General features: G+C 50.5%; 2 protein-coding genes across 2 annotated transcripts in view; both read right to left on the bottom strand.

The window, feature by feature from the left end:
* Window positions 1-561, bottom strand: part of RADIL (Rap associating with DIL domain) — a 79,641-nt gene extending 79,080 nt beyond the window's left edge. The window contains exon 1 of the mRNA XM_034783602.1: window positions 428-561. The gene's annotated coding sequence lies outside the window, so the exon portion shown is untranslated. The remainder of the gene's footprint in view (window positions 1-427) is intronic.
* Window positions 562-12,927: 12,366 nt separating this feature from the next.
* MMD2 (monocyte to macrophage differentiation associated 2) overlaps window positions 12,928-14,768 on the bottom strand; it is a 41,322-nt gene continuing 39,481 nt past the window's right edge. Inside the window, exon 7 of the mRNA XM_034784947.1 lies at window positions 12,928-14,513. Within this exon, the coding sequence (XP_034640838.1) occupies window positions 14,310-14,513 (204 nt within the window). The 3' untranslated portion in view covers window positions 12,928-14,309. The remainder of the gene's footprint in view (window positions 14,514-14,768) is intronic.

The raw sequence follows: 14,768 nt of genomic DNA, 5'->3' as shown, positions 1-14,768 counted from the left end.
TTCTCAGGGAGGGCGGGTGGCTGCAACCCAGTGTGACCTTGTGTCCATCCCAATGCCTGCGTGTCTCCTTGGCTCTCGCTCTAGATCCTTGTTGGTGTCTCTCTCAGCGGGTGTTTGCGTCTGTCTCAATGCCGGTCAGCCTGTCAGTCTGTCTGTCCGGGGCCCGTGTGCAAGTGCCTCGCAAGTGTGTGTGCCCGCATGTCTGTCTGTCTCCCGCTGGCTGCTTGCCCCCAGCCCTAGGGGAGCCGTGCTGCCAGTCGGGGGGGGGGGTCTCCTGTCTCCCTCGCCCCCCTTTTTCTGTCTCTGGCTCCTCAACTTGAAGCCACTTTAGTGGGTCACTCCCACCCCCGCTCAGCCTGCCCCGGGCTCTCCCCTGCCCTTGCCCGGGGCACTCTGCAGGCTCCGCACGCCCCGAGTCGTTACTCACCGTCCCTGGCCGAGGGGCTCCGCTCGTCGGGCGCCTCTTCCCTGCCGCGGCTCCCCGCCCCGGCCAGCCCGGCTGCAGAGGGCAGGAGCCGGCGCTAGCCGAGCCCCGCCGAGCCCGGAGCGCTCACGTCCCGCCAGCCGGGGCGGAGATGGCAGTGGAGAGGAGGCGGCTCCGCGGCTCCAGGGCGCCACCTTCGGGATCCTCAGCGCGACGGGCCCGGGGGCCGCGGGGCGAGCTCGGCCGGTCCCGGGGGCACCCGCCCAGCCCTAGGCCCGGCCCGGGAATCGGACCGGCCCCGCTGTCAGACCCGCGCGGGGAAGGGGCAAAGGAGGCACCGAGCAGCCTCCTGGCCCGAGCCTCTGCCTCCGGTGTCTGCTGAACAGCTGCCGCCTTCTGCCCCAGAGGTGGCTGCATGTCCGTGGTGGGTGACTGAGCCCCCCTGCATCCCTTACCTGCCTCGTGGGCTGTCGTGAGAGATGTTATGCGTTTGGATCAGGGCCCAAGGACTGGCCATTAGGTGTCCTACAAACACATGGCAAACAGGTGGCCCTTCCCAAAGAGTTTACACTAGATCACTCATTATCAAGAGCTCTGTGATCCTGGGGTGACAGGCACCGCAAGAGAGGAAATATTATTGAGAGTTATTATTTGCCCGGGGCGGAAAACGTGCTCGGAGCTGCACAAGACATAAACATTATTGTCCTCACCTTTGTCCTTCTAAATGGCCTGACAGCTGTCAAAGGCCACTTCCCTTCCCCTTTGTATTATGGTCACGCCTGTAGGCTCTAACTAAGATCAGGCCCGGAGCAAACACCTCACATAGCAAGAGATAGTCCCTGTCCCATAAAGTTCACAATCTAAATAGACAAAGATAAACAAAGGGTGGGAGGGAAATAAGGCCTTGACTGGTTTAGCTGAACTGATTTGGTTAAATGGATTTCATTAAACTACTGCGAAGCTCCGTTTGGATACTCTCCGTTTGGTTTAAAAGTGGCCTATTTCAGATTGTTTGTTAACCTAAGTCAATAACTAAATCAATAGCTGATTCTTAACCAAATGACTCGTTTCTGCCTTTGAAAATCTCCCCTGTAATTGGGTTTTGAACAGCAGCTCTGGATAAAGTGGTCTTAATGAAGATGAGCGTAAGGGGGGGCTAGAAAGACTCCCTCCAAATCAAATAGTTTTCTGTCTCTAACACAGAAGGGTTTGCTTTGTGGGGAAGTCCCCCCAAAAATGTAAAGGGGTGTCAGAGACTGTGTCTTTTCTGGTGTATTGCAACCAAACCTCCCAGTGCGCTGTGGCCCAAGATCTGGAATATGATGTGGAAGAAATGAAATATGATAGCACAGGAATCTGTAAACAGCATGAGATTAGTTTCTATATCCTAATTTTCTCTGCTCTCAGTCCCATGATTCAGCATTCCTGGTGTCATTAACTTACAATAAGCAAAGTGCAAGGAGACCAGGCTTGTGTGGGATGGAGAGAGATATGGTTCTGGAAATGAGGGCATCTGTGTAACAGCTGTGAGAAGCGAGCAAAGCCAGGTGGGTAGATCTCCCTGCCTACCCATCTCCTTTTGGGATGAATCCCCACCAGGACAAGAGATAAAGTGGACAGGAGGAAGTACTTCTGAGCATATGCACAATGTGCCTCAGGTGGCATGTGACCAGAATTCATCACCGAATTTGGTCCTCTGGTTGGATCATTAGCTTCCCCGGCTCGGGCCGGGTGCTGACGGGGAGTGTGACATGAACACTGATCCATGCCCCCTGAGGAAGTACTGACACACCTGTTTGGATCTTGGATTTCTAAGCACACTTGTTATAGGCAGTCTCATGATTAAGATCAGAAGTGCCAAAAGATATGGAGAACGTGAATAGGGAATTCTTAATTTTACCCTTTCATATAACACAAGAACTAGGCATCACCTGATGAAATGAATAGGCAGCTGGTTTAAAACAAACATAGGTTGTTTTAAGTATTTCTTCACACAACGCACTGTCAACCTGTGGAACCTGTGGATGTTGTGAAGGCCAAAACTTTGGAGTTGAAAAAAAGCATTAGATAAGTTCATGGAGGATAGGTCCATCAATGGCTATTAGCCAGGATGGGCAGGACACAAGCCCATGCTCCAGATGTCCCTAAACCTCCAACTGCCAGAATCTGGGATTGGATGACAGGGGATAGATCACTCAAAATTGCCCTGTTCTGTTCATTCCCTCTGAAGCCTCTGGCATTGGCCACTGTCAGAAGACAGGATACTGGGCTAGATGGACCATTGTCCTGACCCAGTATGGCCGTTCTTATGACCATTGCTGAGAGCCATCAAGACTGCAATCTAGGGCCACCAACTAATGGTCCATCTCCATGGAACAAAGGCCTTTCTACACAGGAGCTGGCAAGGGAGAGGAACAAACGTGACTGGCTGGACTGAGAGTGTGAACACACGGCACTGAGCTACGGGCTCTGTTTTAGAGCTCTGTGCAAGGGGTCCTGACCATTGGCACACATAAGAAGGCAGTACAGGAGAGACTTTGCCCCGCCTGCAGTTCTGACGAACTACACACTCACTGAAGAGGTGAGCTCAGCCGGGGGAGAATGTCTCTCAGGACTTCAATTATTTTCAATTATCTGCAACTTGAGTGCTTTTAATGGCAAAGTCACTGTGGTTAAGAAATTCCTTCGCTAAGTCTGTGTTCTTTGCTTGCTTGCCAGGGTTTCTCTGAAGGAATTAAATGAGTGTCCACACCCTGTGTAGAGCTCCAAGGGAGTGCATGAGACTGGGAGGACTCAGAAGGTCTCAGACATTGGTTTGAGGGTCTAGGGAGTTAGTGTCCAATGTCCCAAGGAAGGATGCAAGACGAGAGGGCTGGGCCCAGAATGCCTAGCATTCCAGAGCTAGAAACAGTGAGGAAACTACCCAGAACCAGCAGACTCAGAATTATATGGGACCCAGCAATTGGGTCCACTTGCACAGACTGGTGACCATACAGAGGGGTACTGGGCCAGTTTATAACTAAAGCTGGTAAGGAAATATGCTCAGTAGATAATGTTTTCACCCCTCAGCTCATAGAGAGTATTACAGCGCATCCTTATCACACGTACCACTAGAATGCCCACACACCTCTCAACATAAACAGCCACACATGTCCCAGCATCGCTGCATGAGAGATGAGGGATGCAGTTAACAGATAAACCTCATGGCCCAAGCACTCCAGCAGGGGGAAGCCAGTCTGTATGCAGCCGCAGAACTCAGAATGAATTTTTGAGCTAGAGTCAGATTTTGATCTCAGTTATTCTGGTGTAAATCCAGAATGATGCAAGTCAAAGGAATCCCTGAGGAGTTACACCGATGTAACTGAGCTCCATCAGACTCTGGCCTCTCATGCGAGCTGATAGCATTTTCAGTAGCAAGTATGCAAAGCTGGGGAAGTGAGAAGCCAGAATGGCTGAGGGGTGTAATTGCTATATACGTCCCAGCGGCTTGTGCTGCTGATCTGTGTATTGCCTCACAAAGAGATGTTGTAGGTGCAGTTAGAAATAGGGTGACCAGACTGCAAGTGTGAAAAATCGGGATGGGGGTGGGGGGTAAAAGGAGTCTATATAAGAAAAGACCCAAAAATCGGGACTGTCCCTATAAAATCGGGACATCTGGTCACCCTAGTTAGAAACTAGGGGCTGAATCCTGCTCCCACGGAAGCCAACGAGGGTCTTGTGTCTCCTGTTTTGAATCCCGTACAGTCTGATCGTTACTGGCTCTGAAGCGCCCTTTACAGATCACACTTGGTTTCCTGTTTCATCATGTCACCAGCCTCTGCTGAGTTCCACCCACTACATTTGACACAAGTGAAAGGAGGAAGACTAAAAATAACAGGCCAGAGGTGCCAACAAGGTGTTTGGAAATGAAGCCACTGTGAGGACTTTCTTCCTTTTCTCCTGGATTCACCCAAGGTTCTGAATACCCTTCACCCAGAGCTTCTCTGGGAAAAGCTGCATACTGAGACATTGTAGGTGCGTGTCTCTGTAAACCACTGGAACGAGTCCGCAAAAAAGACAGGAACAACCATCAAATTCTTTGCCTCCAGGGAAACTTCCCATCTTGGAGTTCAATCCAGGCCCATAACCCTGGTGCGGAGCCCCCCAAGCTCTCCAGCAGCATTCTTCTTCTCACCAGAATTCCCCCCGGGCGATTTATAGTCCTTCTCTCATGGTAAAAGTGGACATTAAATTAACCCCTTGTTTCCCAGAGACCAAATAGCATCTCTGCCCCATCAGACCCTCTTATAGTGAAGCCATTTCCCACCCCACCACCTCTTGACCTGCTTTGCTCTAAGCCATCATTTACTCAGACCCATTGGCACTCTTGTTCCATTCACAGCAAATGGAGCTTCACTATAACTGAGTTCCCCACGTGCAGCTCATCACAGGACCAGCTCTTAAGTATCTTCCACTGCCTATCACTCTGGTGAGTCTTTATTTGCTTTGGACTATGTTCTATAATCAGTTGTGTACCGAAAAAGAATATGACTTAATGCTGGCCAGACAACAATGTTGCATTGGACTGGTGATTACAATGCAATGGGTATAATATGATTTCATGTCAGCCCCGTAACGATGGTGCATTGGGCTGCCTATGTTACATCTTGGCTTGCCAATTCTCCTCTCCTCATTTCTCGGTGATCCTATTTGGGGAGAGTAGGAGATCAGATTGCTGAGTGTGGTTTTGTTGTTGGTGTTGGTTTGTTTAAGATCCTCCAAGAAAACTCATTTTGACTTAACAAACACACTGGAGAAAAAGCAGGCAACAAATGAGGTATCTTGAGTCTTTATTTAAATCCTACTCCACAAGAAATGATGTTCTCTAGCATTATCATTATATTTTTTATTAAATACTGTGTTAAATATAAAATACTGATTCACAAGAGTGGATGGCATAAAATACAAGACACTAAAAAAAAAATCACTCTACAAATCTCATTCACAGACATCCTAAATGTTACAAGTCATTAAAAGTTAGTATCAAAGGTTATGACAATCAGATAATCCCTGGTTATACAATAGAAAGGACTTATAAAGCACAAGAAGATCTGGAACTTGACAGTAATGAAGCCTTCTGCTCGGCAAATCCTGCACTGTGTGAATGAGATCTGAAGCCAGAGCAGATATTCAGAGGCACAATGGGAGTTAAACTTTCACCTCCCATTGACAAGCCATGGGAACTGGGCAAACAACTCTCATTTCTGCCTTTGAAAATCTCCCCCTTGATTTGGCTTTAAGCAGGAGCTCTGGCTAAAGTGGTCTTAATGAAGATGGGCATAAGGGGGGCTAGAAAGACCCCCTTCAAATCAAATAGTTTGCTGTCTCGAGGCCACTCTAACCCACAAGGGTTTGCTTTGTGGGGAAGTCCTCTCCAAAACGTCAAGGGGTGGCAGAGATGGCATCTGGTCTGGTGTATTGCAACCGAACCTCTCAACGTGCTGTGGCCCAAGATCTGGGATATAATGTGGAAGAAATGAAATATGATAGCGCAGGAATCTGTAAACAGCATGAGATTAGTTTCTATATCCTAATTTTCTGTGCCTTCGGTCCCATGATTCAGCATTCCTGGTGTCATTAACTTACAATAACCAAAGTGCGAGGAGACCAGGCCTGTGTGGGACGGAGGGAGAGATGGTTCTGGACATGAGGGCATCTGTGAGACAGCTGTGAGAAGAGAGCAAAGCCAGGTGGGTAGATCTCTCCACCCGCCCACCTCCTATAGGGATGAAACCCCACCAGGACAAGGAGATAAAGTGGAGTGTTTTGCATAGGAGGTGGGGGGCTAGGCAGGAGGAAATGCTGACGCACCTGTTTGGACCTTGGATTTCTGAGCACACGTGTTATAGGCAGTGTGACCATTAAGACCAGAAGTGCAAAAATAAAGACAGCAGGTACTAAAGTGGCAGAACCATTTCTTAATTGCTGCTCCCAGCTGTGGTCATCTTTTCCTTTGTTTATTTACTGCTCAAGTTTTGGTGCCTCATTGGTCACTTTGTGGCCTTCGTTACTATGGGATATTTGCCCAGCAGAGGAAATCACGTTTCAGGTTCTCTACCGTACACATCTGTCCTATGGAACTCTCTCCCTGTGACACTGAGTCAATGAAAGTGAAGGAGGAAAGTAGCTAGTGGCTGGAGCTGCTCTCATTCTGATGTGACTCTGAGACTCAACTCTAGATCTGTTAAGCAGCCACCTGGTTCAAGGTGAAGTGGGTCTCCTTCAGAATCAAGTACGTAGCACTTATGCAGCGCTGGACAATCTCAAAGTGCTTTACAAACATCAGTTCATCAGCCCCATGAGGTAGGTCAGTATCATTATCCCCATTTGACAGCTAGGGAAATTGAGGCACAGAATGTTTAAGTGACTTGCCCAAGGTCAACCAGCAAGACAGTGGCAGAGGTGGGGATAGAACCCAGGAAGTCCTGCCTCCCAGTTCTGTGCTCAGGCCACACCTCCTTCTATCATAACCAGGAAATGGTCCCAAACAACCACCTGTTCAGTTTACACAGGTTTATTTTCCTTACCAGCTGGTAAGGATTAAGAGCAGCCACAGGGTAAGAACCACAGAAGCAGGGGAAGGGGCACTGAAAGGCGCAGGGAGGAAACATCCATACAGATTCCTATTTCATGGGCTCAACCCAGGGCAGTTCAGCCCCCAAAGTCTGGGTCTGGGACTCTGGATTGGGCCCCTCTCTTCTACTGAGGCTATTGGACATTTAGATCTCAGTTTTGGAAAGGGGGGGTCCCACTTGTACATGGAGCATTGCCACAGAGAGCTGCTAAGGAGAGTTCAGGCAGAGGGGATAGTAACTGGAGCTATACCACTGGAAACATTCCCTTTCTCCAGTGAGATGGTCCGGTGACCAACAGCCCACCCAGCTGCCTCTCCAGCTCCCTGGGGGCGATGCACGGCGAAACCAATTTCTCTGCCTGAGGTTTCCTTCAGTTCCTAAACACATGGGAGTTTGGCAGTGGAATAGCTCCTTGACGGTAAGGGGGCAAATTCTGCTCTCTTTCCCGCAGTGCAGCCCTGTTGATTTCAACTGTGCGACTGGGGGCCACCTTTGGCTCATGGTTTCCTTGAAGTGATCTCTTTCCCCTAGTGGGTAAGGCACTTGGATTCGCTCAGGTTTCTTGGGTCGTTGGAATCTGTCTGTGGCTACTAAGATATGGCTACTAAGATACTTTAAGTGTTACCGGATTCCCTCCCCTAATAACATCCCCTGTCCCTTGCATTCCCAGTCCAACCTCAGTGTGGGAGAACCTCAGCTCTCCCCTGCTGGGCTGCGGCAGGACCCACCCATAGGTGCTGGAATTAGTGGTGCTGCTGCCACACCCCCTGGCTTGAAGTGGTTTCCAGCTTATACAGGGTTTACAGTTTGGTTCAATGGCTCTCAGCACCCCCAGTATACAAATTGTTCCAGTACCCCTGGACCCACCTCTGCACTGGAGAGTCACATGCTCACTGCCTGTCCTGCATCTGCCTGACTCCAACTCCACCCAGCCCGATTGCTCTGTGAAGAGGACAGGGACTTGGGCAGCCACATAGGCCTTGCTAGGAACACAGGGCTTCTCCCCTCTGGACATGCGACAGGATAGAGCTTCTGCACTTGCAGACTCCAGGCAGCTTAGCTAAGAGGCTGTACAAATGACAGAGGAAAGCCACACGCACAAATATGTAGGCGCTCACACAAGCAACAGGGGAAAGAGAGCACTGGTGCCCTAACCAATGGATGTGTGAATACATGCAGGGGAGCTCCTAGTCGGGACATGTTTATCCAGCAATGTCACTTCCATATTTTCCTTATCAAAGCATAAACCTCTTGAACCAGAAACTTACAAGTGAGACCCCTCAGCATTTCAAGAGGGGGCAAATTTAACCAGGCACTTTCTAGACCTCTCTTTGGGGAATGACAATACACAGCAGGGCTTGTCCATTAGGGCCCAATCCTGCAAGTGTCCTCAGCTCCCATCCAGGTCAATGAGAGTTGAGGGCACTCAGCACCCACAGCGTCAGGCCCTTGAAAGTGTGTGGGATGGAAAACAGTGGCTGCACTCCTACAAAACATCCCAAATCTTGTCAAACAAATGATGCTGCAGTTCCGATTAACCCAGGGGATTAGCAGGGAAATCAGTCAGTTCAGAGGCTTTCCAGCTCTGCCTTTGAATTTGAGGGTAGGGCTAAAAAGGGAGGAATTCTTTCAGGCAATATCCCTTATGGGGAAAGAGTGACGTGTTAATACACAAGGCCACACGTTGGTCCCCTTCTTGTGCACATGCAAATTGGCACTTGCAAATAGGGTAACTGTGCGCTTAAGACAGTTTTGCACCCTCTACTGGGTGGGCATACAAATTCTCCATGCCAGCTTGGCCCACAGTGACAATAAGGATTGCATCGTCCTTTGGAAGAGGGGTCACGTTTGATTTTTCTGAGCGTTGCTGAGTTGCAATGCTTCTTCCGTAACATAATCATACGGTGCACGTCTATAGTGCCTGCATCCAAGGATCTCACAGTGCTTTCCAACAACCCTGCATGGCAGGTAAATATCATCCCAGTTATACAGATGGACAAACTGAGGCACAAAGAGATGAAGTGACTTGCCCAAGATCATACTGTGTGTCAATGACAGCGATGTGTGTAGAACCCAGGAGTCCTGACTCCCAGTCCCTTTGGTAACCACAAGACAACAGTGCCTCTGTTCTGAATGTACAAAATTTATCTCCTATGGAGAAAAATACCCTGACCCTGGCAGTAGGATCAGCTTGGATGCAGAGACACTTGGGTCAAGCAGACCCGACTGGAGGCCTGTCTCCAGCAAAGGCCTGACAGAGACGGCTCATGGGGATCTGGATTGGACTCTGAGCTGCTGGCAGCACAAGTAAACTGAGGAAGGAGATCTGCTGCTCCTTTAGGTTGGAGAAGGAAGGTTTTAGGCTGTTATCAGTGTCACTGATCTGCAAGCTCCAGACCCACAGGGTATGTCTACACTGCAGCTAGGAGCGGGCTTCCCAGCCCGGGGAAGACAGACTCGCACTAGCCCTGTTCTAGCTGTTAAAAGTATGCTTGGAGCTCGGGGGGCGGGCAGGCTTAGAGTCAGGTGGCTAGCCCAAGCCACGGAGTGTGCTGCAACCTCCACCCTGCTATTTTTAGCACCAGCAGAGCTAGCACAAGTCAGTCTACCTGGGCAGGGGGTGCCTCTCCCAGCCGCACTGTAGACTTACCCACAGAGATCCAGAGCGCTCTCTCTGCAGGGTTAAAACCAGAGGCTGAGGCTGTGCACTTCACATGAGAGGCCGATGATGTTCAACTCTGTTATAGAGTTACTGGGCCAAGCCCATCCCTGGTGTATGTATCTCAAGTCAATGGAGATGCACTAGCCATTAATTTGGCCCATTATCTCCCTTCCGAAGGGACCAGCAAAGAGTTCCTAAGGAGTTAATGGCCAGAGATGGAAATCTCTGCCCCAGGTTCCAGACTCTCAGGTGGAGCCTGGCCTGAGGGTTTTGGAAATTCAGCTGTGAGGTCAGCAGGTAGGGAGCTGTGGAGTGATGGTCTGAGATCTGCAGGCAGCGCCAGCTCAATGCCACCCTCAATATTAATAATCAAAAATCAGCGCTTGACTTTCACCCTGACCCTTCCTTTCTAGATCCAGAGATTGGTTCCACTCCAGAGCGTCCCAGCAACAGATCAAGGAAATGGAGATCATGTCCATTGGACAAAGCAGGGGCCCACTGACTCACCTGTCCCATCATGAGGGTGCAATTGCAGTCAGATATTGACATGTGCAATTACCTTATATTGCATGTGCAAATCAAGGCCATAATCTCACTCATAACAGTTCAGGAAGCCAGAATACAGGAATAATTCCGAATGATCCTGTATTAAAAAAACCAATCCAAGTCGATGGCCGTTCATTCAAAAACTCCCTGCACCGTTGCTGGGAATAATAGCGATTGAGGGCATTTGAACCGTAAAAGCTCTGATAGCTCCCATTGATGATCATTCGGTTGTACCTGCTGGAAGTCAGGTTAATGACTTGGGGTCCCAATCCTGCTGGGACCCTGAACAAACAGCAGCAATTTGCAGACACTGACCAGAGAGACAGGAGACAGAATGTATGTTCTGCACATTCAGGGTGCTCCAAAGAACTGGGTAAAGAATCTGGCAAGCTCATCAGAATCCAGCGCAGACACAAAGGCATCCGATTGTCTGCAGAGTATCAACATTCACCCTGAGGGAGATCCTTAGCCCCAATAGGCCCCTCATTCCTGGCTGACAACTGCCTCTCCCTGACATCCATTCCCACTACCATGCGTGTGTTTTATAAGGGGCCAGCACCAAGATATTGCAATGGGTGGCGCTCTAGTCATACAACAGAGTTTCCCACCCTGACATGGAACTTCTTTAGTATAATCCTGTTCAATTATCTACCGAAAATTATAGCATCATAATGATCCATCTCCCCTCTCAACACACCCACTGCATGCTAAATGGAAGAGTCCATCACACATGGGTTTTGGAGCTACAAAGATTCTCCTAAGAGTAGCTACAAATCTAGACTGCTGACAACCATCAAGAGAACGGCACTAACCCGTGTAGCCTACTAAATGCATGCAGCAACACAAAACTCCTGAATCCCGATCCACATTTTCTAGATTATTCTAACAGGTTTACATTTCTAGTTTGCAAAAAAACGATATCGAGTGAATCGTGATCCAGCCAGATGGAGGGGTTGATCCAGATTCACTCTCTTCCCTCTGCCGGGCAAAGGCACACAACTGGCAAACGCTTTGAACAGGGATCTCGCTTTTGAGCCACAGCTGGGACTGAAGATGGGTAGGAAAGCAAAGTGCATCATGTACGAAATGTCTGAACGCCCATCTATAAGGAATGTACAGAGTTGTACGCTTAATACTGGCTTAGACGCAAGGTTTTCCAGTGCTCAGGGACTCTAGGGAGTCCTGGAATGGATTCAAGTTTCAGTCACATGTAAGGCTTTGTTGACCCTGGGCCCTCCAATCACAAAGTGCTTTTATAGATCATATCGTTCGCGAGCAAACCTGGGCAGTGTTCATTTCAAGCACTGGGGTCCCAACTCAGTGCTGCCCCCTCATCCACATGTGGCCAGTTGAGGTATTGCAGCTGCAGATAAAATAGATGGCTTCAGCCGGAAGCTTATCAGTTCAGCTGGTCTTTGGATTGCAGAGCGCTGGTGAGGGCAGGTGCGCTGCTGGAATAACCATCTCCATTCCATAGCCGGGGGGTCACTCTGAGGCTAGCAGGGGCGATGGCTTGTTTGCTTTGTTACATAAACTAAGACGTTAGCATTCAGCAGCATTTGGGGACAGGGGATGTTAGGAATTTTCTGTGATCTGATTAAACACTTAAAACAAACCTCAAATCCTGGGGAGAAAGTGCAGGGTTCCAGGCCTGCCCTGGCTCTGTTAGTGAAACTCTCTCCTATCTCCCTTCTGTAACTAAGGCCTGGGAACTAGGGTAAAAATTGAATCCCAGGGCATGGAGGCCAAATCCCTACCCCAGCCAAGAGACACCCTTGGAATTTGGCGTTCCCACTGAACTGATTCCCCAGGACCCCTACTCCCTTCACCAGACCCTATTTCTGGGGTGAAAGCATAATAAATTCTTACCGGTACGGGGGTCAGCTCTGGCCCCCAGAAGGGGCAGGGCCTCAGGTGGAAGGGGCAGGGCTGGGGGGGTCAGCCTCCCCCAGCCAGCCAATCTGCTCTGTCTGGCCCCTGCCACCTGGGGCTCCAGTTGCGATTTAAAAGGGCCCAGGGCTCCGGTCACTGCCGCGGTAGCAGCGGTGGTGGCCGGGATCCCCGGACCCTTTTAAATCGCCGGCCCCGGGGCAGCTGCCCTTTTGCCCTGCCCTGTCGGCGGCCCGGGGTGGGCAAAAGGGGCAATGACGTTAACGTGGGCTGCATACGGGCCGGTACTGGCTTCTTACCGGTACACCGTACCGGCCCGTACCGGCTCACTTTCACCCCTGCCCTATTTGCTGCATACCGAAGCCTTGGACAACACAGATTTTCCAAAGTGCTGCGCACCTGCAACCTTAGTAGAAGTCAACAGAAACTGCTGGTGCTTAGCCCATTGTTCTGGCATGCTAACCATGCACATTTTGACACCCCCTTAGTAACTAGAGGGTCTGTGGCAATATAAGGGATCCTCACCCAGCAGCAGGAGGAGAGCAGAGAAGAATAGACACCTTTGCATGTACAGAGCCTTTCAAAAGGATACAGAAGGAGTGAGATCGCTAAGGATACATCTACACATCTAAAAACCCCACAGCAGCAAGTCTCAGAGCCAGAGTCAACCGATGGGGGCTGGGGAGGCAGCTGTTTGAGCTGGGCCTGGGCTCTGAAACCCTGCAAGGGGGGAAGGTCTCAGAGCCCAGGCTCCAGCCCGCACTTGAATGTCCACACTGCTATGTTTAGCCCTGCAGCGGGAACCGGAGTCAGTCGACCCAGGCTCTGAGACTTGCTGGCATGGGTCTCTTTGCGCTGCATAGACGTACGCACCGAAATCTCTGCGTGGAAACAAGAGTGATGAAAGCCCTAGAATGGGAGCGGTTTCCTCTGGATACAGCTAAAGAGTTGTGCACAGGGATACAACGTGCGAATCCTCCCCACTCTACAGAGACTAGATTTAAAACGTCAATGGAAACAACTCTCCCTACGGAAACCTAGGAATGGCCCGCCCTGCTCCTTCTCTGGCAGATTGTGACACTGGCAGCTGTATTCAAAAAGGGAATTCAGCCCCAGGGCCAGTCGGTCCCCGGGCCAGAGTTAAACTTGGTCCTATGAGTGGTAACTCATCCTAGGGTGAGGCAGGCTCCCTGACTCCCTTTGCATCCCACCTCCACACTTGGGATCCCAATCAGACCCCACACTAAGATTTTATCCTGCTGCTACAGACTGGCCAAACCCAGTACCTCTTTTCCAGCCCCGCTGTCTGCCTTCAGAATGCTGTGGGCAGGGGAAACATGATCTTAACTGCCCCTGGTTAAACCAAGCTCAGGTTCACCTTGCTCGTCGCTGCTACAAGAACCTGCTTTCCCCGAAGTTAGTTGTACAGTGGGGGCGGAGGGAGCGGGGGACTAGCCCTTTAAGGAAAAAAAAACCCTAAAAAAGAGCCCCGTCAGATGACAGACATGTGAGGTCTGACATCTCCTGCCTGCTCTCCTTTCTGGGCAGAATCAAGGAGCCTTGTTTAAGAAGCTGTCCCCTTAACTATCTGCCAGTGGAAGCTCGTTAGAGCGGGAAACAAACCTCGTACCTTATGCTGGTGGTGTTCTCTGGTGTTAAGTGTCCATTCTGCCTATCCACCTTCATGCATCACCAGCCTCCAGTGTCCCTCCTGGAGCTAACGGCTTCTATCTAAGGGTAGCCTCTCCCCTTGAAAGCCGCCAGAGAGTCCAGCAGCCAGAACTGCAGAGACTGGGCTCCTGCTGGTTCGGGGCTCCCATCTGGACGAGGGTTTTGCAAGTTTCAAGGTTGTTCGGGACCATGTGAACAAAGCCTTAGTACAAAGACCATTCCCCTGGTCGGGTCAGTCCGCTCCGCCAGCAACCCCATTAGCTGTTCATTTTGTTACAAAACATTTGCCTAACAACCGAACACTATACAAGGTTAAAATCAGTTTAAAATAAACCTTTCGGGCTCTTCCGTCTGCGTGAGATTGTCTGGAAACGGACACCAGAGACTCCCTCCCATCAGGGGAGCGGGCCCTGGGAATGGCTTTCCGGCAGGAATCAGAGCCAAGCTCCTTGGGAAATCTGCCCCCAAGTGCCGATTTGCGTGTCCCGTGTCGTTGGGGCTCTTATCTGGACGTCTTGGCCTCCAGCGCGTCGGGCCGGTAGAGGTACCGCCAAATGGCATAGTAGTGGATGCCCGCTCCGGTTGCCACGAAGAGGTGCCAGATGGCATGGGCAAAGGGGATGCGCCCGTCGCTCTTGAAGAACACCGTGCCCAGGCAGTAAAAAAGCCCACCAGCCATCAGCTCCAAGAGGCCATCTCGGTTCGGCTGTTCGCAAACACAAGGAAAGATAAGGGTCAGCGGTGGGGATGCTGCACTGACCCTATTGCAGTGCCCTCTCCTTCGGGCACAGCTGAGATGGAATAGCGGCACCAATGGCTGGAGTGAGAGGGCAAACAGCCCCACCGGCGTGTCGCTCCCACATCAGCCAGCAGGGATTCGGCCCAGTATTTCACCTTTATATGGGACCGCTCCCCCCAAAAGGAGCCTAAACTTTGAGCCCAGATTAGGGAGCCTAATTCC

This window comes from Trachemys scripta, chromosome 10, assembly GCF_013100865.1.
Source record: "Trachemys scripta elegans isolate TJP31775 chromosome 10, CAS_Tse_1.0, whole genome shotgun sequence".
NCBI lineage: Eukaryota > Metazoa > Chordata > Testudines > Emydidae > Trachemys > Trachemys scripta.
The sequence above is the reverse complement of the archived record's forward strand: the minus strand, read 5'-3'. Positions and strand labels throughout refer to the sequence as shown.